This window comes from Trichechus manatus, unplaced genomic scaffold (genome assembly GCF_000243295.1).
Source record: "Trichechus manatus latirostris isolate Lorelei unplaced genomic scaffold, TriManLat1.0 scaffold00037, whole genome shotgun sequence".
NCBI lineage: Eukaryota > Metazoa > Chordata > Mammalia > Sirenia > Trichechidae > Trichechus > Trichechus manatus.
The window spans coordinates 14,987,938-15,014,723 of NW_004443973.1; the positions used below are offsets into that span (position 1 = coordinate 14,987,938).

Sequence of the window (26,786 nt, forward strand, 5' to 3'; positions counted from 1 at the left end):
ACTCCTTGGACCAGGACAGGATTCCCGGGCCCCGCTACCAAATTGGTGCAGAGCCTGGGGCAGTAGATTCTGGGAGGACTCCAGATCCACAAACACCCCCTTCGCAGACTGCTCTCTCAAGGCAGAGAAATCGGTTGCACCAATCTTTCCTTCTGTCAGCTCTGTTGACAAATACGGGCTGAGGACGATTCTCTAAGGAAGAGTGTAAGGTTCACTCGCAATGCTCCGAGGGCCAGGTTCCTGCCAGCCTGTCCAAAGAAGGGTACCGCGGGGTTCCCAGAACCCCATGTGTTTCTCCTTCCTACAAATGGGCATCTGCACGAAGATGATGTTGGTTCTTTTCAATTTTACTTCAAAATGAATTGCTCCTCACATGGAGACTTGTAAGAAGCGTAATCTGCCCTTGACACATGTAGTTGTGGTGGCTAAGAAAAGCCAAACAAGGACCCAACCCTCCCTAACTTTTAAAAACACAAGGCACCCTATCTCGGTAGCTTCAATCCTATCAAAAGAAATCGGAGTAATCAAGAGATTCCAGACTAGGAATGGAGATGACAAATATCTCCAGTAGGTCCTTTACTCTTTCCCTTCCCTTTCTCCCTCTTCTTTCTCTTTCCATCTCTTTTTTTCTTTTCCTTTCTCTTCTCTTCCCTACTCTTCTTGACATTTTTTTCCCCCTCTCCATTACTTTACATTCTTCGTTTAGTTTCTAAGACTGTATCCGTGGTAGATTCCCCTGTGGGCCGCCTAACTGGCTTCTGTGCTAGGGCGAATCCTGCAGAGAGGCGAGAGTAGCGCATGCCCGTGTGTGTGTGTGTGTGTGTGTGTGTGTGTGTGTGTGTGTGTGTGTGTGTGTGTGAGTGTGAGACTGAGAAGTGTGTGTGTGCACATATGAGTGACTGTGAGGAGTGTGTGTGCACGTGTGAGAGTAGTTGTGTTTGTCAGTCATTGTGGAGTGTGTGCGACTGTATGTGCGTCAGTGTGCGTGTGAGATTGAGTACCTGTCAGTGTGCGTGTGACTGTGGAGTGTGCATGTGTGAGCGCGCGTGTGTTTTGAGTACTCACTTCTCCCAGCGTTGCAAAGTGCAGGGGGCGGGTCGGGCGGCAGGGGGCCTGCCCCGCTAGATTCCCGCATGCTAGTTCCGGGGCCGTCGGGTCTAAAGGGCTTTATACACTGTCCGGAGGGTGGGGACTGGCGCGGGTAGAAAACGGGATGCCTCCAGGGCCCGAGCCGGCTTTCTGCCACCGGGAGCAGACAGAGGTGCAGGCCTAAAGGAGTGCGTGCTAACAGAGGCTCTTACCGTGCTGCGTGCGACGCGCACCCACCTCCCGTGGAAGGAACCGTGAGGCCAGGGCCGCGGCGGCCACGCGCGGAGACCATCCCAGGGATGCAGCGCCAGACCGCAGCAGCGGCGTGCGCGCTGCTGCTGGCGCTCGCCGCCTGCCTGGCGTCGGCCAGTGGCGAAGGTAATTGCACCCGCCGGTCGGAGCCTCTGGCGGAGCCGCGCGGGCTTCCCCGGCAGTGGCTGGGTCCAGTCCGCCGGCGGGTGGGCAGAAGGGAGCGCGGCGGGGCAGGGGCTAGGGCAGGGCGGCGCCGCCGGAGCGGCTCCCCCTGAGGCGCTCAGGTTGCCCTGAGAGCGGCTAGCAGAAGAGCCCCTCCTTCGCCCCGGCAACAGTGCAGCCGCAAACTTGAGAAAGCAGCCCCGCCGGTTTCGGTGACAGCGCACCCCACGGGGACCCGCGTCTTTGTTCCCACGGCGGGGGGGGGGGGGGAGGTGTTTCCCGACTTTTCTGGAAAGCACTTTGTAGTTGGACGTCCGGAGAATGAAGTTATCTCCAAAGAGTTTCCAACCTGCTAGCCCCACGGATTTACTCTCACCAGGGCTGAGCTGTCCTCTGCGCTGCTTGGTGCGCAGTTTTCCACCTGCAACGCTCGGCGGCGGAGATCTCTTCGCGCGCCCAAGGCTACGGGCTAGGGCACCTCCCCCTCCGCCCCCCCCAATCACTGGCGAAACTCGGTCCGGCGGTGACCCCCAAGGGACCGCATCTCATGATACAGATCCTTTACGAGCCGATAAGGCTGCGAGGTGGGATTGGCCGAGAGAGCGGCTGATACGCTGGAGGATTTTCTTAAAGAGTTTCCTTTCCAACCCGGGAGTGGGGGCTTTTGTGTTAATGAATGGGGCCGGTCTGCGCGGCCAGAGTTTTGAGAGCTCGAATGCAGAAAGTTTCTGGACTTAGGGCTTTAAACTTCTCGTAAGTTGTTGCAGAGTTTTGGAGAGACGAGGGAGGAAGAAGTGGAGAGAATGAAAATACTAAGAGGGGAAGAGGAGAGAGGGAAATAGCAAGTGGAGAGGAAAAGGGAGAGGAGGGGGAGAGAAGGCGAGTTTGGAGAGAGAGCGAGCGAAATTTATAGAGAGGGCACAAGAGCAAGCTTGGAGAGAGAGAGAGAGAACGAGAGAGAGAGAGAGAGAGAGAGAGAGAGAGAGAGAGAGAGAGAGACCGAGCGAGCAGGGATGAATGGAAAGGGTGAAGAGGAGGCAGGGGAACCGGCGAGCTCTCTCTCTGGCTTTGCGTTGCTAGGTAGCAGCCAGGCGCTGCGTGTGACCGACCACCAGACAGACAGAACGGACGCTGCAAGCCACCACGGGACTAATCTGTCTGTGGGGATGAGAGAGTCCCCCCCTTTCCCCTCCTGCTCCGTCCATTCCGTCGGACAACTTAATTGCCCTGCAATGAAAATGAAACCCCTATTGTTGTAGGATTAGGCAATGCAATAAATTGATTTTCCCGGATCGCATATTGGGATTGACGGGTGGGGACTGTGGAAGCCCCCACTTATGGGGGGAGGGGAGGGGAAGGCTTGTGGATGGGCGGTGGCATGTATCCAAATGGTTAATCTGCTTTCTTTCCTAAATTCTTAGCTTAAGCTCTTTAGAGGGAATCAAGTAAGTAATTATACAGCAACTCCTAACAGCACCCATTTCAGACTTCCTGGGAAGAAGTGTGGAAAGCCAATAAACCCCAATGGTGTTGCAAAAATCTTTGGAAAGGGAAGGGAGGCAGGGGGAGACCGTTAGCAATTCCATTGAACACCTTTTCTCAGTGTTGGTAACACAAGAAAGAATACACTCATCTATTATTGTTGAAGGTTTAATCTGAGACTGTGTTTAGGATTATATATAACTCATGTCCTAAATATAGCCGTAGAATTTACTGTATGTTTCTTCCAATGTCTGGCAAAAGGAAATCTTGGCTGGATTTATCTGGGAATGTACCCTGACAACCAAGACAGATGTTCTCTTCCTTGAGTTGATGGTATATCAAATAAGCTGCAGTTACTCTTCTTGATAGTTTAAATCCATCTATCTTCCATTTTATAATAATATGTACACACACATACACACACACATACACACACACAGGTCCTGTTGTAAGTACTTTACACTTATGGAATCATTTAATCTTCAGGGTACCCCTTTGAAGTATTAGATATCTTGTTATCCCTGTTTTATATATAAGGCACAGAGTAATTTAGTAACTTACCCAAGGTCATACTGCTAGAAAATGGCAGACCCAAGGGAGTCCATAATTTAACTATTATAGAATATGGCTCTCTCTGAGCATTTCTCTGTCTCTTTTCTTTTGTATTAAAATGTAATGCTCTCTAAATTAATATCCTTGTGTGGTTACAAAAGGAGCTGAGGGGCATTTTGCAAATCTTTACCATATAAGGTAAAGATCCACCTGCTTTATACCTGTGGGTATTTTTTCAGAAACTCTTTTCAGGTTTCTAAGACCTGAATCCAAAGCCGTCATTTCTTGATATATGTCCTTTTTGATATATGTCCTCTGAATGTCTGCAGCTGGTAGCTTGAGGAGATTTCTAGATTCCTGTTTTACTGATCCTACTTATCAGATGACACTGTAGATGCTTTTATTTAAGAACCACATTTTAGGTGAGACCTCACTGCAAATTTTTAATCAGTAGAAGTAGGAAGAGAAGAACTATGAATGTTCTATGGTTCATTTCTCTCTCTTTTTAATTATACCACATCTGTAGTTAAAACATTATTTGCAGCTTCTCCTATTATGTATACTGCTTTTTAAGAAAAAAATTTGGTCGATACTGGGTTGTGGAGTAAAGCTGTCTGGGTTCCAGTAATAACCTCACTACTTTCTAGCTGTGTGACCTTGGGGAAGTCACCTAACTTGGTGTGGCTCAGATTGCTTATCTGCAATATTAGCATGATAACAAAGAGAATCTACCCTGAAGTCTTTTATGAGCATAGAGAGATAAAATAAGTAAAGTACTTGGAATGGTATAAAGCATGTAGACAATGATCATAAACTAGTAGCTAATTTTATTATATATATCAACACTTAAATTAACATACTCTTTATTTTTCATATTTCCAGTTTTCAAATGTACATAGGAAAGTCTTTAGGCATTTTTCACAAACAGGTCTTTGAGGAATCCCCTGATCCCAGGATGTGATTAGAAGTTGTATGAGAAAATGGTATTAACTTAAAAAAAAAAACAACACTTTTTTAATCCAATGAAAGTTTAGTTATGTTCTTAATAGTATCAGCTTTTGTGATTGTGGTTATTGTATCTTCCAGTGAAGTTTATATATTTAAAAGAATTGTGGGGCCGAAAACAAATGTCCAACATTTTGATTCCATCACATCTGTGATGCCACACTACTCAACACTGCTTTTATTTCACAGTGGTTGACTCCTCTTTCTCTACTTGAAGTTCTTCCTTGCCAGTCTTTACAGGGCTTCTACCTTAACTCCTTTCAATCATGTTCCATTTTAAAAGGACTTTTTACAGCTGGAATGTTAGATATCAACTGGTCAACTTGCATTATTGTACAGATAGTTAACTAAACCTGGGAAGTTGGTAGGGAGAGAGGGAGGGGCTAAGTGCCTTGCCTATGGGCACGTAGAATGTGACAGTTAAGATGTGAACCCATGCCTTATCATTCCCAGTCTTCCTACTTGATCATTTTTAGATACATATCCTCAGAGGACATCGTGCAGCCCTGGTGGTGCAGTGGTTAAGAGCTCAGGATACTAACCAAAAGGTCAGCAGTTCGAATCCACCAGCACTCCTTAGAAACCCTATAGAGTCCCTATGAGTCGGAATCGACTCAACAGCAACAGGTTTGTTTATTTTTTGAAGACATCATGCTTGTTAAACAGAGGGTCAGTGAAGATCCTCAACGAGATGGATTGACACAGTGGCTGCAACGATGGGCTCAAACCTAGCAACGATTATGAGGATGGTGCAGGACCAGGCAGTGTTTCTTCTTGTTGTGTACAGGGTCGCTATGAGTCGGAACTGACTCAGTGGCGCCTAACAACAACAGCAACATCCTCTTAGATGAAGGTCTCTGGTCTGGTTGGTTGGGGAGTTTTCTAGATTCCTGTTGTATTGATTCTGACTTATCTGATGAGGCGTTGTTGTTGTTAGGTGCCTTCAAGTTGGTTCTGACTCATAGAGACCCTATGAACAACAGAACGAAACACTGCCTGGTCCTGTGCCATCCTCCTTTTTGATCCCGTTGTTGCAGCCATTGTGTCAACCCATCTTTTTGAGGGTCTTCCTCTTTTATGTTGACCCTGTACTTTACCAAGCATGATGTCCTTCTCCAGGGACTGAGCGCTCCTGACATGTCCAAAGTATGTAAGACGTAATCTCGCCATCCTTGCTTCTAAGCATTCTGGTTGTACTTCGAAGACAGACCTGTTTGTTCATTTGGCAGGCTGTGGTATATTCAGTATTTTTCACCAACACCACAATTCAAAGGCGTCAGTTCTTCTTCTGTCTTCCTTATTCATTGTCCAGCTTTCGCATGCATGTGATTCGATTGCAAATACCATGGCTTGGGTCAGGCGCACCTTAGCCCTCAAGGTGACATCTTCGCTTTTCAACACTTTTAAAGAGGTCTTTTGCAGCAGATTTGCCCAGTGCAATGTGTCTTTTGAATGCACTGCATCTTTTGATTTCTTGACTGCTGTTTCCATGGGTGGAAACCCTGGTGGCATAGTGGTTAAGAACTACGGCTGCTAACCAAAAGATCGGCACTTCGAATCCACCAGGCGCTCCTTGGAAGCCCTATGGGGCAGTTCTACTCTGTCCTGTAGGATCACTATGAGTTGGAATCAACTCGACGGCAACGAGTTTGGTTTTGGTTTTTTTTTTTTTGACTTCCATGGGTGTTGATTGTGGATCAAAGTAAAATGAAATCCTTGACAACTTCAATCTTTTCTCCATTTATCGTAATGTCGCTTATTGGTCCAGTTGTGAGGATTTTTATTCTCTTCATGTTGAGGTGTAATCCATACTGAAGGTTGTGGTCTTTGATAAGGCTGGAGAGTCCTCTGTCCCAGGCTTAAGGGGAATTCTATGATAATTAAATACAACCATGTGCCTTGTGCTTTCAGTTGGTCCAGAACTTATGCCACTGCAATGCCCCAACTCTCAAGGACAATACCTCCAGATCTTGGGCCATCATAGCTCATTTTTGGATTTTGTAGTGCAGTAAGCTATGCAACTAGGTTTTTAGTCTTATTCAGTATAATTACTAGGTATGGAATAGTCTTCTCTGGGAAGGCAGTCTAAGAACATTGACAGGTTTTTAAAAATTTTTATTTAAAAAATTCTTTATCATTTTAAATAATGATATGGAGAACCTAGTTGTTTTTCCTAGGTGACCAGAAGGACATTTTAATATTGGCTTTGGGGTTTCTGTTAAGTCCTAGTAGCTAGGACAGATTAAGTAGAAAATAGAGGGTGCTTACAAAAATTTGTTGAATTGAAAGGGACTATAAAGGTTGACTGCATGATATAGAACAACTAAAATGGTACTAATTGTGAAGCCCTATTCTAGTATGGGGAAAAGACCTTTGAGGGAAACTTTTTGTAGAACCAGATGGTTATATCATATCCTAATAACTTTCTGATCTTGAGGAACTTAAAAAAATTATCACCACCATAGCATATTAAGTGTCTACAGTGTCTACATTAAGTGTCTACAGTGGGCTAGTGAGTCAGTAGTATCAATTCTACAGAAAAGTTAAGGAAGATGATAACTGAAAAGAGAAGTCTAGATTTAATTAAAATGGGCTGCAACTTTGCATTTAAGATTCTGAGATAGGCATTCACTGGTTCCTAATAACCCTGCCCCAGGTATTGCCAATGTTAGAAGGACCTGACATATTTTGGGCTGTTTCTTGAATATTGTCGGTTTGGTAGTTGTTTTGAAATGTCAGGGGCATTTCTTTGGTGCTTCACATGTTCCACGGGGGCCCATGCAAATGTTTCCTAAGTAATTTCTTGACAGTCTCAGCATTGAAGATAAAGTGGGAAAGGCTTGCGATTTTGGAGTTAGACGATACGGATTCGAATCCTGGCTCTGCCATTTACGATCTGGGTGATCCAGTGTAACACTCAATTGCTTGGGTCAGTTTTTTTTTTTTTTTTTAAATCCATAAAATGGCTATATATCTTCCTCACAGTGATGCTAAGAAGACTAAATGAGGCAATGTGTGTGAAATGTTTTATGGACTATGAAGTCTCATGCAGATTTCTAGTCATCATTATTACTCCTCTTCATAAATTTGACTTTTTCCAAACACAAGGGGAGAAAGATATTGTGGTATCTTGGTATGTTCTTTACAGGTGGTCCTGTGAATAATACACCTGTGCATATTGACATTGTTTTGGTGACTACAATAACCTTATGTATTTACCAGGACTCTGATGAAATAAGTCTTATTTCGAATAACATGAGATAATATATGTTTGCAAATAACAAAAACCTAAGTCAAACTTTCTGAAGCCAAAAAGGAAATTTATTGAAATATGTCATTGAACAGGTACACATATTAGGTTGAACTATATGAGACTGCTGTTCTTCTAGATCAGAAGTAGTCAAATATCAACGGTTTCATTTGGTTCAACCTAATATAAAATGAGGGCTCAGACTATGTCTTGCCAATCTAGTTTCTTTCTCTCCATCTTTTGGCTTTGAGGTGACTCCATTCTTAAACATTGCTATCAGGGGCTTCTGGAGCCACACTCTTTCATGTCATAGCCACTGGGAGAGAGCAAGAATTCTTGTCTTTCTGTTCCCTGGAAAAGTCTCAGTTGCACCTCAGGGGCTCTATCTGGGTCCTGTGCTCACTGGAAAACTAATCACTATGTCCAGGGCCATGAAGGTTGCCCATGGCTTAGGCTTCAGTCACATGCTTGACCCTTGAGGTCATGGATTAAGGGTGGACCCCAAGGGGAAACTGGGGTAAGGCTTAGCAGAAGAACAGTGAATGGATTTGGGACTGCAAAAGCAGCCAGTACACCTTATCAGATCAAACTGACCCATGATGTTATTTTCATTTTATATGTGAAGACAGACTTGAAGAGACTATAGAAGTTTCTCAGGAGCAGGCAGTCCTGGGATAACTCAATTAATTGAAGGAAAAAAAAGCATTGGAAACAGTAAGATAAAAGACATGGTGTTCCATGTTCACGTGAACGGGAGAATGAAGGAGTTCTAGGAGGTTCATTTGTAGCCTAAAGGATTCTTATCTGGATCAAACCTTTGTGATAGACAGGAAGGCTCTGGAAAATGAGCTGAGAGATCAGAGTACAGGAGCCCTTGAATCCTTTATAGGATTTCATTTTTCTGTTGAATCCTAGTAACTTGTTCCTTTTCCAACCTTCTCTACTCCCTTGTTGATATTCCTAAGACTTTGCCCCTATTCCAGGCACAAGTCCTTGACTATGGGCATGAAGGAGAGAGAAAGTATAGAAAAGACAGGTTTGGAGCCAAGTTCAGATGCTTCCATGGAGACAGAGTACATCTTGTTACATATCCAAGAGACCCTAGCACTTACCCTAAGGACTTCTGCTATAAATAGTAGATATCTTTCAGACCCCACTGGATTAATCCAGAAATACCAAATACATGTATTCTATGCCCATGGTTATTTTATGGCTCTTTAAGTATTATTTCTAATAACATGAGATAAGAAAATGGCAACATTTTCATTCCAGAAGTAAGATCGTTAACTTTTATGTTAGGGTACTTCTGACTTAGGACAGCGCTGAAACACAATACAAGGAAACATAAGTCTCTCTGAGAAAAATGACAGATTAGACAATTTGAAGTTTCTCACTGAAATCTCAATGCTTTTGGTCATTAGCCCTCAGGTCATGCCTGACCCTGAGGTTATTGGAAACAGTGAGAAATGAATGAAGGGAGGAAATGTAATTACCATTCTGTGCATTGAAAACTTAAGCCACTTGTTACCATGGATACAATGGCTTGTTTATTGTCCAGACCTTGAAATCCAAGTTTGTAAGCAATACTGGAGGTCTCCTTTAAGTTTATATACCGTCAGCCAATAACACATGAAGATTTCTAGTAATTTTGAAAATAAGCCCTTACTCATTGGTCTACTGATCCACATTAAGCAACAAAATATCTACTTTTGAGGATCTAACTGGTGTTGAGAACCTGAAAGAGGGGAAGAGGAAAGTAGCTACAGTTCTCTTATGCTAGGCTGTCTTGGATTCCCTTATAAAAATCATTCTGTCTTATATAGTGGCAGAGATTTACACATCACATTGGGCCCAGTTCTTTGGTTTTTATTTCATTAACAAGGAAAAACTTCTCTAAGTAAAGGCTGAAAAAGGACTTACAGGAATTCTAGAAGGTTGTTTTGTAGCCTAAAGGATTCTGAGGCTACAAATTTATTTCATAGGAAATTTCATAGGAAAATCATTAAATAAAGTTGAATTTAAGAATGGAAGTCTTTTATTGGAATTATGCCAACTTAACCCCACATTTTAATTTCACTAAAGGGGAGGAGAAAATGCTAGCATGTACTTTCACACTGGATTAATTTTGATGTGGGGAAGGGTGTGGAGGATACTTTTTGTTTCAAGAAACAAGAAACCCAACTCAAAGTGGCTTAAACAATGAAGAGTATATATTGACTCATAAGTAAAAAATCTTACTGTTTGGGTAGGGTTCAGGTAAGGTGCAGTCAGGGCTCCAATTCCCTTTCTTTGTGTTTTTCTTAACTGTCTCCTTCTTGGTTTCAGTTTTGTTTTTCAGTCTGGCTTCCCATATGGTTGGTAGTATACCTTCCAGGGCAAATGGGGCTACGTGTTTCCTTGATCATATCTAGGGAGAGTTAAACTTTGAGACGCTTTCAGTTAACATCCTCAAAAGCATTATTTCATTACAGTTACTTATAGAACATTATAATTTTTAAGGACCCTAGATAGAAGTCAGTAGTTTCCCAGACTTGGCATATCATCAAAATCACTTAAAAACCAAAAAACCATACCCTTTGCTGTCAAGTCGATTCTGACTCATAGTGACCCTAAAGGAGAGTATAACTGCCCTACAGGGTTTCCAAGGAGCACCTGTGGATTCAAACTGCCAACCTTTTGGTTAGCAGCCATAGCTCTTAACCACTATGCCACCAGGGTTTCCCCACATCACTTGAGAAGCTTTAAAAAGTATATGAATTCTTAGGCTAAAACCCATACTTAGTAAACCAGGGGCATGGGAATCTGTGCTTTTAAGAGTTTCCCGGTGATTCTGAGAATTGGACAATTTGGGAACAACTGGTAACCCCTCTCATTTTTTAGTTTAGTAAACTGAGACTCAGAGATGAACTTATTTGCCACTGCAGATTCCTTCCAGTGGAGTTAAGAATACCCTATTAAATCTCTTTTGGGTGGTGGGGTTGTTAAGGTAAGCCACAAGAACAAAGAACAAAGAACAAAGGCTGAGAGAGTTACTGTCTCCATTCCTGATCATCTCCTTTCCTGGCCAATGACTGTGTGTCTGAGTTGTATTCTTTGCTGTTTCTCTGGACACCCTTGAAGTCCTTCCTCCAACTCTAAGAACCTTAGATTCATCGAGCAAGTCAAATGTTGGAGATCTTCTAATCCTTTCTGAAACCCAAATCAAATTCATCCCAGCATCTGTGACAGAGCCCATTGGCTTCTAGAGTGACCATCTATTCCATGGATGGAACATACATGATTGGAGTACTGGAAAACCTTATAGCCCATTTTATTTATCTTAACCCCAACTCATTGTTGACCCTCTTGGGATTTACAGTTGGTTGATTTTGCCATTGTCCCTCACTTCTCTTGTTTACTAACTTCCTTAGCTTGTATTTTATGACTCATTAAAATCCTTTTTTTTGCATACACTGTCAGCAGCCTGGCTCCTTTTTCTTGCTTTGTGCTCTATAATACCACAATCCTGGTTAAATCTAATTCTCAGCATCTGTATCTCATAACACATAACTATGTGGACTGGCCTCACTTTAAATTCATGAAACTAATCTCAAGTGGCTTTTCATGCTGCCTAGCCAATCCATTCACTCTTCTGCTTTTTCACATCTCTCTCCTCAAACCTCCAACACCTTCTGGCTTATCCTGACACTCAGATGTTGACTTTGCTTCTTATAAGCGTGAAACTGGAAACAATCAGAAGAGAATTTCCACAAGCTTCCAAAGCTCAGCTATCATCACCTGCACTTCAGCCCATATGTTCTGTCTTTCCTACTGTTACTCTGGATGAACTTACCATGATCTTTAAGTCCAGTCAGTTCGTTCGTTAATGTTCTAGAGCCCATTCTTTCTCATCTCTCAGCAACTGTCTCCTCTCTTCCACAAAATCTTCTCTTTTTCCCACATTTCCTTTCAGCTATTACCCTATTTTTTGTGTTTCTCTTCAAAGCAAAATTCCTTGACAGGTTTGTCCATATCCACTATCTGTAATTTCTCTACTCCAGTTCTTTTAAATCCATCTCATTCAGGCATTTGTTCTCACTTTTGACGGAAATTTCTTTTGCCAAAATCACTGAAGACGGTCATACTGTTAAATCCAATGATTGATTCTCAGCTCCTGTATTATTTAACTGATTAGCAGCACTGGACACTGTGTATCCTGCTTTCCTCTATGAGAGACTTTATTTGGCTTCCAAGATACCACGTTCTCCTGCTTTCCTTCATACCTTGCTGACTTCTCTTTGTCTCCTTGGATCTCATCTTTGTTCCTGTCCATCTCCATGGCCTCTTATTTCTATTTACACTATTCCTTTGGTGACCTTATCCTGTCTCATGGTTTTCAATACCATCTATATGCTGACAACTTCCAATTTATGAATCCATCCAGACCATTACCCTAAACTCCAGACACATATCCAACTGCTTATTTCACACATCCACCTGGCTAATTGTCATCTTAAACCTAACATGTCCAAAACTGAACTCTTGATCTCCACTAATGCCCCAAACCTGCTTTCTATGTAGACTTCCCCATCTCATTAAATGGTCTGCTTCATCCTTGCTCAGGCTTCAAAGCTTGGAGTCTACTTTAACTCCTCTTTTTCTTTTATAACCCACATCCATCAGGAAATCCTGTTACTTTGGTCTTCAAAATATATCCTGAATCTAACCATTTCTTACCACCTTCACCTCTATTACCCTGATCCAAGTCACTATCATCTCTTACCTGGATCATTGCAATAGCTTCCTTACTGATCACCCTGCTTTCCTTCTGTTCCTCTTCCTACTCCTTAATACAACATACCCTTTTAGAACATCAATCAGATCGTGTCACTCTTTGCTCACAAGCTCCTCTGTATGGCTTCTGCCACACCCAAGTTGGGTTATCAGGAAATAAATGCTGAGATGGAGTTTGGGGTGCAAGATGTTTATTAGGATCAATCCTGGTGAAGGCAAGGGGAGGAAGTAGGAATGGGTAGAGGAAGAAGTTGAACTGTGACAAAGCCTCAGTCAACCTGGGGGGAACCTCTGGGGAGTGTCCTGTGTCAGATTGAAATGGCCTTACTCAGTCACTGGAATGGCATGACCTTGGGTGAGACAGCTCTCTGCAGTTGATGCTGGTTCCCAAGGAGCTGAGCGCAGGTAGAAAGTCCTTTCCTGCATGCAGCTCATAGCAAGTTCTTCCTTGAAGGAGAATCTGGATGGTGCATCTCTGGGTCTACCACAGCTTCCCATCTCAAACAGTCAGAGTCGGAGTCCTCATAATGATCTTTAAGACCCTAACCATCTGCCCTCCATGTCACCTCTGACCTCATCCCCATCTTATCAAACCCCCACTCCCAGTGCTCTAGGCACAATGATATCCTAGCTTCTCTCTCAACATAGTGAGCACCTTAAGGCCTTTGTGCTTGCCTTCTCTCTTCCTGAATGCTCTTGCCTCAGGTTGTGCATGACTTGTTCCCTCACCTCCCACAGGTCTTTAGTCATAGGTACCTTCTGACCACTCCATTTAAAATTGGCACCCACCCCACTACATGGCCATTTCTTGTTCCTCTTTCCTGATTTATTTCTCCATTGCACTCAACACCACCTGACATAAAGCATGTAACTTATTTATATGTTTATTTACTTACTTATTGTCTCCTCTTTAAGTTGTAAATTCCACAAGGGAAGAGATTTTCATCTCTTTAATTCATTGCTTTATCCCCAGTGTCCAGAATAGGGCTAAATAAGTATAAGTTAAATGAATGAATGAATGGATGGGAATGAATGGATGGATGCAACCATGGACGACACCAAGACTAAGAAGAGGTGTCCTCGGTGCATCCCCATGTCCCTGGTATTGCAGTCTTATAATCCCCCCCAACAAGTCCCGAGAGGCCTGGTCCTGATGAAGAAAAAAGAAAATTGTTGTCTGTATTAAAGCAAGTGGCTTAGCAACGCTGTTTCTCTCCATTTGACTCTCGCCTTTTCTCTGCCTTGCTGTTCCCCATTTCTGGTGATTCCCAATGCATTTGAGAGTAGCTTATGCTGCATTAGCCTTTTTAACTTCCACGCTAGACACTTGCTTATCCTGTGAGAATCCCCTGTCCATACAGAATGGGTCATTATGCTATTTTTAGGACAGATTTGATACAGTAGCTTTTACAAAAAGATAAGCCAAAGTTTTTAGACATTATGTTAGTGGACTGTCATTCTGTGTTTAAACAGAACACAAAAGAAAGCTGTTTGAGACCTGGGCACAGTGAAAACAGTCTTGATCAAACAAAAGACCCTTTTTGAAGAGGGGAGTTGTTTCCCAACTCAGGGAGGCAGCATGGACTGTGCTGGAAAGCACATCACGTCAAGTTACAACTTTTCATGTGTCTTGTTCCTGATGAATGAAGGAAAAATGGGCCCAACCAAAGAGGGCCCCAGACTACTGAAAAGCGCCCACAGCTGCTTGTCCAGTGGACACAATCTTTCTTATTTCAGACCCCAGTCTTTCGAGGACTCCATATGCAACTGTGACCAAACAGGTTAAAGTAGGGGAATGACTCAGTTATATGCATATGTAGGTAGAGAAGTTGCAAGAATTAATTATAACAATAATAGCTATTTTTTTTGTTTTTTGAGCTCTTTCTATGTGCCTGGCACTGTTCTCAGTGCTTACAGGTGTTGACTTATCTACTTTTTATTAACAGTAGGAATTTCAGGGGTGAAGGACCAAAGCAAAGACCGGTGAGATAATTTTGTCCAAGACCATCCAATTAGTAAGTGGTTGAGATTTGAACCCAGAGCTCATATTCTTTTACCTTTTCATTGTGGATAGTTAGGAGCAAGTAGAAGATAGTTCTTCTGTAGGCTATCAAACAAAGCCTCATTTAATGGCTCATATTATGATACCAAAACAAAAAACAAACCAAACACATTACCATCAAGTTGATTCCGACTCTTAGTGACAGAACTGCCCTGTAGGGTTTCCAAGGAGTGGCTGGTGGATTCAAACGGCTGACCTTTTGGTTAGCAGCTTAACCACTGCACCACCAGGGCTCCATATTATGATAAAGTGACCTCATTTCAAGACTATACGTTTGCGGTACAACCGTTTGACATTTTTTGGCTACTGTTGGTAGTTCATTTATTCAATACATGTTGATTGAGACCTTAAGCTCCAGGCATGATATAACTAGCTACTGTAAAGGACAGAGAGATTCCCATGATGTGGGCCCTGTCCCAAAATATCCTATGTTGAGAAAGGGTACATTTCTAGTTTAATCTAGTCATTCTGCTATATTGTTTTAGGTACTGGCTGATTCCTTATTGCTGACTTTCTCCTATGCTCTCATTCCATTATCTGGAAACATCCTCTGTAATTACAGGTCTTTTAATTCAAAACATCCGTACTTAATCAGAGTTCTATTCTAATTTCATATTAGGGATGGCAGTGACATAAAGGGTTTTTTTTTTTAATGTATAGATTTTTAAGGGTGATTGTTATTTAATATTGATGAAAGTACCTACTAAGTTCTCTTATTCCAAGTCTTAGAAGAAAGTCGCCAACAGCCAAGTGAGAACTGAATTGATTTACATCCCAGAGGAGGCTGCTCTTGTAGAGATGGAGAAAGCATTTGCCAATGTGCTAACAGGTTTCTTGACCCCAAAGCATTTCTCAGCCTGGCCAAAGTGTCTGCTTTGTCATCTTTAGAGACAGTTCTTTAGAGTAAGACATTGTTTCTCATGAAACTCCTGTTAAAATGCAGAAATGTTTAGCCCTGTAGGTTGTATTAATTGGTTGAGATAGTATTGCACAGTAAACATTTGCCAGAGCAAGGTTCAGAGAGAATGAGATCCAAGGCTAGTATGTTTTGATGAGGCATGAGAGGGGAAGAAGGTACCAGAAGATAAGAGATAGTCTTGAAAGGAAGCCAACTTCATCTCTTAATTATTTTGTCTAAATCCAGCTTTTCTGAGGAGAGGGGGGAAGGTATTATGGTTTGTCTTTTTGCTTAGGATGGCTTTATGGGGAGATTTCTGCTGTTAATCTTTTAAATAGCCTTCAGTGATAGAACTCCCTACTTTCTAATATGGCTCTACTTCTTCTGGTTAGCTCAGTTGAAACAAGATTGTTAGAACAAACAAGAGGTTGGCCCAGAAAGCAACAAGAGTTGCAAGACTCTGTCAGTCATTGCTTAGGTATTCATCAGTGCCAGGTAAGGCTAGAAGAGCCTTTTGGATTTGAATGTGCATGGCAATTATAATTTTTCTAGACCATAATGATGACTATTGATAGGAAATCTTATTTTTCCTCACAGTTAGTATATAATAAATAAAGAATTTGCAAATGAATAAAGTCAAATACTAAAGTCAATTGCTAAATGGTTAATTTTTATGTACCAACAGTTTGAATTTTTTTCCAGTTCTTCTGATAGAAAAATTTACTTCTTCCCTAGTATTTGGTGCAGTGAAGTGTTGAAAGAATTTGCTAAGTAATCATCGGAAGCTGAGATTCTAGAGAAAAGCAAAATGCATGGTTTAAAAATTGAACTTACTAACTAGAAGACACTGAAAATTAGATATTTCTTGTTGTAAATAATTAAACACAATAGTGCAGACAAGAGAAAACATGGCGCCAAGTGGGACTTGAGCTAAGAAGACTGAGTATTGTATTGAATACTTTCACTTTCCTGTAAGGGGTCTTCAATAGTTGATACTGATTGTGAATATGTGCAACAGAATCCCACTGTAATCCAGGTTTATTTTTCAAGCATTTTACTGTCATTGAAGGAATGAGAAATGAAGGGAAAATGTAGTTTTATGAAGGCCTTAGCACTCTTTCCCTTTAGGAGGTCCAGGCTTGATTTGTCAAGGCCACAGTCCAGAGCCCTCTTGTGCTGTTGGCTCATCTGTAGATCAGACAGTTGACTCTCTTTTTGTTTCACAGAAGCAGTGCATCTGCTAATTGAGAACTGGTTGACAAGAGACACATAGACTATTGTATTCTTTCTGATTTTCACTAACAGTGCTTGTTTTTATTAAAACCCCCTTCCCCCTTTTTTTGAGGTAGGGACAAGTAGATAGCCTTAATTTTACATCTGTAAAAAAGGGAATAAGATTTTACAGTTTTTATAAGGATGAGCTTTGAGTATTAGCAATAATGTAGTGCTTTATTTTATTTTTACAATTAACATAGGATAAAATTGACTTTGTACAGTTCTATTAATTTTAATACGTGTATAGATTTGTGCAACCACCACCACAAATGAGGAACAGAACTGTTCATCACCCTCCCCTCCAAGTGTTCCTAACTCATTTTTGAAGTAATTCAAAATAGCACAGATAATAAAGTTATGAGGCTAGTTTTTCTTTATTACCGTATTTTATGCAAATAACGCATGCTTTCTACATTTGTTTCCCAACCACTCCCTACCCCCAGGAAGTATTTTCTGTAAGTACTGCTATGCCAATTTTTTTTACATGTTGCTGTAAATAAAATTAGTATAGCGCATTTACAAAAACACTTGGTTGGGGGAAGGAAGGAGTGGTTGGTAAAAAGATGTAGAAGGTTAGTGTTATTTGCATAAAAATATGATAGAGAAACAAAACAAACAAAAAACCTCTGGAAAGATGGAGGATCTTTCAGTATAATCATATAAAAAAATATTACCCCAAACTTGGTTTCTTGCTAGTTTGGAATCTGCATAGAAAACACACTCAGAAATCTCCCTTGAAGAGGAGGACAGAGGTTTATTTTTTATTTAAAGATTTACCACTTGATGCCTGGAAAATGGTTAGTTGATGTTTTCAAAGAAGATTAAGTCACTGTGGTTAATTAACTGGTAATCAGATGACTTTAATCAATTAACTCCTTGTTAACCGTTTCCATCAGTTTTGTAAATAAATGACTAAATCAGTAAATTGTACTCCTAAGATTAGTATAGGTTCCTTCCTGATTTAGTTTATTGATGAAAATTAGTGATTTTCTCTTTCTCATCTCATCCTGTCCTTGCCCCAGCTCTTACTAATGAGAAAGCTTAAGCAAGCTTAGGTTTGAGAGGAACACACCAGGGTAACTTTTAATATATCGTTTTTTAAGGAAAAGTCAGGCTGCAGGACACCTTTGCTCCTTCACCTCAGCACATTTTGAAAGAATGATTTAGGAAAATGAAACTTAATAAGTAAGTGTGTACATAGTAACATTAAGGGAGAATGGGGGTGTAGCAACTAATGCTGACACTCACTCTTGGATAAACTTGTACAATTAAGTCTTTCAATGTTTTATTTTCTTCCTGGATGGGGGATATAATAAAATGAAACAGGGTTTGGCTCTTAGCTACAAGTAAATTTTAATGGATACCTTACATGCTCTATTTAGAGGGAATTTGTTGAACTATCTGGATATATTGATTGCATTAGTCTCTAAAACTTGATTGCATTTTTTGAAATACCATACAAATATACAACTAAAATGTTGTTACTTTTTAGAATCATTATTGAAAATTCTCTCCTCTGCTTACATGACTTTATTTTGTCCTGAAACATGTAAGCAGGAGCACTAAAAAAACTGTATTCTGTGACCTCAAATATACCAACGCATATTCTGAAAGGCATTGAATACTCATGGGATTTGCATTGTAAGATGTGGGTACTAAAGGGTTGTTTAGGATTGCTTCAAGGAGGAATATTTGGCATCTTGAATAACTTTTAAGGATTTAGTAAACCTTTATGTAGTTGAAAAAATCCTATGTTAAAATGATTCAATTTTTATAGAGTATTAAAGAGAAAATTCCTACAGTTTCCTTGAAGGTATAGAAAACCAAAAACCAAATCCACTGCCATCCAGTCCATTCTGACTCATAGCAAGCCTGTAGGACAGAGCAGAACTGCCCCATAGGTTTCCAAGGCTGTAATCTTTACAGAAGCAGATTGCCACATTGAGGAGCAGGTGGTGGGTTCGAACCACCGACCTTTCGGTTAGCAGCCAAGTGCTTAACCAGTGTGCCACCAGGGCTCCTTTGAAGGTATAGAAGGTAGCCTGAACTATGGGAATGAGTTGAGACCAGTAATCTAAATTTAAATCCCAGGTGGCCAAGCAAAACTTTGGGCTTTTCCTAGCATTATAGAAGTTCTCTAGCCATTCCCCCATTGCCCTTCCTCCACCCCTGCCCACAGATCAGCTGTCTCAGCAGATTCTCCCTGGGACATGGTTAATCTGTGGCCGAACCCTTTCTGGTGTTGGGATACAACCTGGACCTGGAGCCTGAGGATTTAGCCCGGCCACTTTGCAGTGGGGGCAGAGAGGGGATGAGATCATCCTCCAGGAGCTTCAGTTTCCTAGACTATACAATAGGGGTTAGCAATTTCTACCTTACAGGTTCTTGGGAAGATTTAAAGGACATTGTGAGCATGCAAGGTTCTGCACTTGGTGAGTATTCAGTAAACATTTGGCCCCACGGGGAACCTGTGCTAAATCATTCATAGTTGACCAGTCTTGGGTAGGTCAGCGCCGCAGAGCAGCCACCATGCTGTGGTCTTTTGAAATAAAGAAACCACTTGTCAAATTCCCTATCCGTAGAACTTGCTGGTGGAAAAAACAGCTTATTTTAGGAGGTAAAACTGTTGGGGAAGAGTGTGGCAAGTGGATGAGGGAATACAAACCTCTTCTCAACGAATATGAATCAAGACACTTTGAGGTACACCTTTCCTTATGCATCATTGCTAATTTTAGGTCCTTACTTAGACTAGACACAGTTTAGGTAAAGATTCTGTAACGTTTATTGAACATATACTCAATAAAATAAATGAATAAACCAATTTTAAGAAGAAAAGGAGAAATACATTTGCTTTGTGCACTTAAAACAGTTTATTAAATCTCAGAATATACCCTTTGGAAATATTTTTGCCAGGTGAGTAGAATATTGGCAAATTATCAACCTCAGGTGTTTTTTAAAATATATAAAGTGTTTGGTGACATTTGTTTAAACTTAGAGTGACCCTATGGATTGGGAGAAGCTCTCATTTGACAGCAAAACAGTTGGTGTTCCATAAATACCTGGTGAATTGACCTGACTCCACGAAGGCAGTGAGTAGCTTTAGAGGATGTCATAGATCTTGAAAATTTACATCTGTTATTTCACATGAGGGAATCAGCCTCAAGCACAATCTTTGTAATATTAAGGGATCTGTCAGTGACATAGGATGAAGAACGTGGCTTTATCCTGGTCATGCCTTGCACTTTTCCTACCTCTTTGCTAGTTCTAGTTTTTTCCCTCTGCCAAGCATACCCTCCCCTCCGACCCACGTCTTCCTAGCTTAAGTGCTCCTTCCTCCACATTGCCTTTCTTGATCTCCGCTGAATGTTATCTGAACCTCTTTTACAACACCTGTCATCATACCGTGAATTATAATTATTTGTATATGTACTTTATCTCTTCCTCTAGAGTAGGACCACTGATGCTAAGAGTGAGTCATGCTTGCCTCCTCTGGTATCCTATGTCTGGCACAGGGCCATGCATAAACAGGAAATCTTTGTTGAATGGAAAGGTAAAAGAACAACATGAGTTGTAGTAAAGCATCTTCATCACGTATAGATAGTGATCGACTTGGTCTACTCTGGGCTTTTGTAGCAAAGACAACTGTTTGGCTTGAAGAAGATAAACTTTTTTTTTTTTTTTTTGGCATTTTTTTATTGTACTTTAGGTGAAGGTTTACAGAACAAATAAGTTTCTCATTAAACAGTCAGTACACATATTGTTTCATGACATTGGTTAACAACCCCACGACGTGTTAGCCCTCTCCCTTCTCGATGTTTTTTTTGGTGAAAATATACACAGCCAAAGATACACCATTTCAAAAATTTCTACATGCACAGTTCAGTGACATCGATTACATTCTTCCAGTTGTGCTGCTGTTCTCTCTTTAGATGAAGGTTTACAGAACAAAATAGTTTCTCATTAAACAGTTAGTACACATGTTCCCCTATGACAATGGTTGACAACCCCACTACATGTCAACACTGTCCTTACTCAACCTTGGATTCCCTATCATCAGCTTTCCTGTCCTCTTCTGCCTTCTAGTCCTTGTCCCTGGACAGCTGTGCCTCATTAGTCCCCTTTTGTTTTATGGGGCTGTCCAATCCCCGGCTGAACAGTGAACCTTGGAAGTGACTTCACCACTGAGCTAAAAGGGTGTCTGGGGGCCATACTCTTGGGGTTTCTCCAGACTCTTTCAGACCAGTAAATCTGGTAAGAAGATAAACATTTATGTCTGTCTCACACCTAGCAGTAGAGGGCTGGTCTGGAAGTTCCAAGGATCCAGCCACCTATCTTGCTGTCCCACCATCCTCTGCTGGTAGCTTGCATTCTTAAGGACACCTCATTGTCCAAGATGACTGCTGTAGCCATAGCCATCTCTTGTCTATGTCAGATAGTATGAAGGGAGGAAGGAAAAGAAGGGTGTGCCTTCTTCCAGAAGTCCTAAACAACACTACTGCTTACATCTGATCTCATTGATCAAACTTGGTCCCATGACCACACCTAGCTGAAGAGAGGTTGGGCAATGTAGCCGTATAGCTGAGCACATTTTCAACCTGAGTAAAGTTGTGACTTCTGTTACTGATGAGGAAGGGAAGAATCAATGTTGTGGTAGGCCACTAGTGTCCTGGCCACAGCTGTTCCGGTGACGCTGAGCATCTTGTGTTCAGCTTTAAAGCCCACATTTTGAGATGAGTCATAGACAATTTGAACTGAGTTTGGAGGATAGAGATGAGGATGATGAGAGAACTGTAAACCATGTTATGTGAGGAATGATGGAAAAGCTAGGGATGTTTCATTTGGAGAAGAGAATAATCAGAAACAAAATGACTAGCACCATCATGAGGAAGAACAATAAAACATTCTGAATGTCTCCAAAGGGTAGAACTAGACCAGTGGTAGGAAATTATAAGCATATAGCATGTGCCAAAAGAATGCTAGAAGTTGACTTTTAACCTTTGATCTTATATAGCAGAAATGTATGTAACATGTACCTCTGTGGTTTTGAGGTTAGAAACATTGCTGCTTCTCTGGTTTCTGCATATCAGAATCCTCTTTATTCATGGTTGTTATGGTGACACCATTAGCAGTCTACGTTTTGAAAAAGCTCTGGATTTTTTCTTTTGTGAGATGTGGCATCTATGTTTCCTCCATTCTTGGCCTTTTTCAAAATGTCATCCAGTCAAAAACTCCAGGAAGAAGTGAGGAGAATTTTTAAATTTGGATGCTGATGTCAGGGTTTAGTAATACTGTAATGTGTAGCTTAATAATTCAGTAAATGTCACTAATAATGTCTTTGGATTATCTATGTTGAGGCAACTGGTCATTATTATTCAGTTAAATACAAGGAGCCCCGGTGGCACAGTGGTTAAGAGCTCAGCTGCTAACCAAGAGGTCAGCAGTTCAAATCCATCAGTCACTCCTTGGAAACCCTATGAGGCAGTTCTGTTCTGTCCTATAGGGTCGCTGTGAGTCGACTCAGTGACAACTGGTTAAACACAAGTTCTTTATTATTACTAAATGTTTTAAACACTCTTGAAAAGTAATTATTGACAATGTCTTAAGAACAGAGCTATGATCAGCCAGAGAAATTATGTGCCAAAGAGTTTATTTCATTAAGTTGTTGTTGTTAGCTGCCATGGGGTTGGCCCCCAACTCATGGTGACCCATGCACAATGGAATGAGTTACTGCCCAGTCCTGTGCCATCCCCAGGATCAGTGATCCATAAGGTTTTACTTTACTAATTTGTCTATCTTTGTGAATTCTATTTTTCTAATTCACTTTCATTTTGAATACAGATGTGTTTTCTTTTTTAATCTCTGGTATAAGGAGAGAGATGATAATTCAAAATGAAGATGATATTTTAGTAATAACTTAATACTCAGCTTTTTGTGGGTGGAGGGATAACATTATAATTAGGTTAATTAAAAAAAAAAAATCTCAGTCCAGGTTTCAGATTATGAATATAGGAGAGCAAAGAGGACCTGGGTGGTAAAAATGGTTAAGCACTCAACTAATAGCTGAGAGGTTGGCAATTCGAACTCATCCGGATGCACCTCAGAAGACAGGCCTGGCAATCAGCTTCCAACAGATCACAACCTTGAAAAACCCTGTGGAACAGTTCTACTCTGGATACATGGGGTCGCCATGAGTTGGAATCGATTCGAAGACAACTAACAACAATAACAGTACAAGCAAATATATATGAAATAGAAAAAAAAGTTTAAATTTCCAAAGGAAGCAATCTTATATGTAGTTTAAAAGATCAGAAAACACTTGTCTAAAAAGTAGTAATAGGCAACATTTGTTGAACACTTACTTACGTGCTAGGCCTTATTATCTCATTCTGTTCTCGTTATGCCCATTTTTAGATAAGAAAACTGAGGCACAAAGAGATGAAATAACATGCCCACCACAGGGTTAGTTAAAAGGGTTGTATCCTGGGGTTTCAACTCAGGCTGTATGACTCAAGGTATTTAACACTCTGGAAAGTTACTTGACATCTAAGCATTCTCCCCCCACCCCCTGAAATTTTATAATAGTATATGAAGCATGCAGACATCTCAACCTACTGTAGAAGCTGTTGGCTTTTAGATATGCTGAGTTGAATGAATAAATGAAAGGAAATACAGAATCTTATAATTGAAGAAATGATGTATTCAAATTTAGTAGGCATTGAACCAATAGGGTGGCAAATTTATCGAAACATGTTGAGTTAATCAAGTGGTAGAAAACAAACACATGGCCAAATAAGCACTATATACAGTGCACTTTTAGGAATGAGAATCAAGTTAATTTCTTGATCAATTAGCTTTGTAACATTGGGCTTCCTTGTATGTGGGGGTCTACATGCACATATACGTATATATTTCACATTGGTTAAAATTGGTAAATCTTGTGTTTCCAGTGGAAGGCCTTTCTTGAGTTAGAAATAGTTGAGTGAAGTGTTTCAGCTTACAAAAAACCAAATCTATAGTGTTTCAATAAATCATTGCTGACTCTGTTTAGGCTTTTGAAGTCATTGCTTTTGCAATATTTCCTTAGGGCCTTTTTCTTCAGCTGAGATTAATCTAAAACATGTTACTGATCCAGAGATGTCACCAAGTTCTCCTGGAAAGCCCTTGGACGGTATTTTAACCGGCCTGTGCTTTTATGGAAGAATGCTATCTCACTGCTGACGAGGTTTCTGGCAACAGCAAAGATGGCTTTATACACGTACCATAACCTATATGGTACGATATTAGGAGCCCTGATAAGATACTCTATCCTCCTAAAATCTGCCCCGTAAGTTGGTAAGGAAGGTATTTGAGCATTAGAGGATGCCTAAAATGCCACAATTAGAAAATTTATTTTTCTTTGAGGGCTTCCTATTTTCCGTTAAAGTGCGAGTACCTATGGAAGACTTTAAAAATCACTTAAAACTTACTGTGAATTAGTTCACTTGAGAGCAGATTTTGAGGATCAGGGTGGTGAGCCATGAAAACGCCGACCTTTTCATGAAGATTCAAGGGAAAGAGAAGGAAAGGATTTTTAGATGGAGCTGGGGGAAATGAAGCTGAGCTGGTACCATCTAAGTAGACAAGACCGTAATCACCTCATTCCTGGACTATCAGAAGAGTCTATTAAGTTTCAGTTCTTCCTTCTTTGTAACTTTACCTACCGAGCCTAGTGAAGTGTTGCATGCTGATAGTAAACAGTGAACATAACCTTCTCAGAGAAGAAGTGGCTTAACTTAGCTTTTGGCAGGAGATGGGATGGTTGTACTGGTTTGCTTGCAGAGAGCTAAACTGTTGTGGGCAAAGGGTTTATTCCCTTACAGTACTTTCCTGACAATTGTTATTCTGCATCCTTAAAAGCACATAGATGAATGATTTACCAGAGCTTCGATATATGACATGTTTTTTTTTGGATTGAATTGAGTTTGGAGCATTTGCTCTGAGCAGTGAAGAATATACTTAGGAGGGTGATAAGGTCTCTGTTTGCTTACCAGGGGAGAGTGAGGGTGGGGTCATGGCACTGGGATGTCTTCTTCTTTTTGGAGGAGTTGGGTATCTAGGTTTATACATTCTCATTCAACCAGAAGGAAGGTAATAACTTTAAGATAAAGTTTTCCTTTGAATGTATTGTAAAGGGTTAGCACATATTATTTTAGTCATAAAAAACATGCTTGCTGTTATAGCATTTTTCTGTTAAATATCTAAGAGAAAATTTAGAGAGTGAGGAAAATGAGTATCTTTAATGCTTTTAGGAAGCGTTTTATATTTCATGCCTTTGAACTTAGGACCTGGTTGTTGTTGTTAGTTGCAGATCGCCAGGCCTATCTTACGAGGTACCTCTGGGTGGGTTCAAACATTTTGGCTAGTAGGTGAGCACTTAACCATTTGCAGCACTCAGGCTGCCTTAGGACCTGGAGAATCTCTGAACTTTCTAATTGGAAAGTTTTTGCCTTAGTTTCAGTTGATTAAAATCCCACATTTCTTGACTTCCTCAATTCTGTACCTATGAGGCATGAGCAAAGGACAATATCAAATGGTTTTATGACTACAGAAAAACAATCATATCCACGTTTAGTATGCAGTATAATGATTTGAGGCCTACTCTGGGAAAGCCTTTATATTTATTATCAATTTTTGTGTTTAATTTATACACTTGCAGTATTTCACATCAAAATTCCAGAGGACCACCTGAGATAGAGTGATTTAAACAGATAAAATTATAAAAATACTCCTTGGAAAAAAATGGTAGATGCATAAAAAAGGATATCAGACATCAGTGGCAGGAGTGGCTTGATTTTTGTCTCTATCTTGGTCAGTGTTTCCTAGAATCAACCTTAATTTTCAGTTGCTTTGTTTATGGGCAGCAGGTAAGGCAACCACCATCATCCTTGCTTTCAATGCTGAGCCTCCTGCTAAGCAAGGTGACTCAGGTTTTGGAGATTTTCTCTCAATCAGATATTAGGGGAAGAAATGGATCCTGTTTGAAGGTATTAGTTCCCAATCATTTTACTTCCTAGAACTCTTAGAATGTTTGAGTTGGAGTAGGGATGGGAGTGCCCAGGAGGGAACCACCCTTCCTAGAGGGACCTCTGTACTTCAGGCGCTGTGCTAGTTTTTCATAAGGCTCTCTTTAATCCATCACAACCTGAGTTTACAGGTCAGAAATTTTGCAGGTAAGAAAACTGTGAATCAGAGAATTTAAATCCAAGTGCATGATGCTAAGCAAAAAATATTTATTGAGTGAAGGTTCAATAGTGCATAAGAGAAACAGTTCCTGTCCTCATGAAGACATTCAAGTTTAGAATGATGTAGGGGATGGAGTCAGTGCTATTGCAAGGGTTGGAACTCTTGTTTTTTGCCTCTTGGTAGTTTTTTCCATTTGTATCTTCTTAAAATAAGTCTTATTGAAAAATCTAAAGTTCTTGTGAAATTTAATTATTGCATATTTTAATATTCTGACTGTCAGCACATTCATTCATTGGCTAATCAGAAATGTAGCTATAGACACTGTAATTCCCAAAATTGAGATGGCCACTGAAAACTCTATTTTTGATTAGATCCCTGATATCAATTTATTTTGTGATTGCCTTTTTAAAAGTGTAATACAGACAAAATTCCAGTGAACAAATGGTTTTAATTATTTGTGTTGCATTTAATAGAGGTTTTATTGTATGTACTTTCTAGTATAGTTTATTACTGAAACCATAACTTTTCTAGCACTAAAGTTCTAAAATTCTATTTAAATGCATGCTTAAAGTTTTGCATTTATAATAGTGACAATAGATTTTTTTTTTACCACCATTACTTATGATACTTAAAATTCAGATTATGTAAAATCTTAGGAAATATATTACCTTTTTTTTTTTTGATTTTTTTTCTTTTATTATACTTCAGGTGAAGGCTTACAGAACAAATAGTTTCTCATGAAACAGTAGTACACATACTGTTTT

General features: G+C 40.6%; 1 protein-coding gene across 1 annotated transcript in view; it reads left to right on the plus strand.

Annotated features, from left to right (window-relative positions):
* Positions 1-19,213: 19,213 nt before the first annotated feature.
* LRP2 (LDL receptor related protein 2) overlaps positions 19,214-26,786 on the plus strand; it is a 153,320-nt gene continuing 145,747 nt past the window's right edge. The window contains exon 1 of the mRNA XM_012555290.1: positions 19,214-19,232. Within this exon, the coding sequence (XP_012410744.1) occupies positions 19,214-19,232 (19 nt within the window). The remainder of the gene's footprint in view (positions 19,233-26,786) is intronic.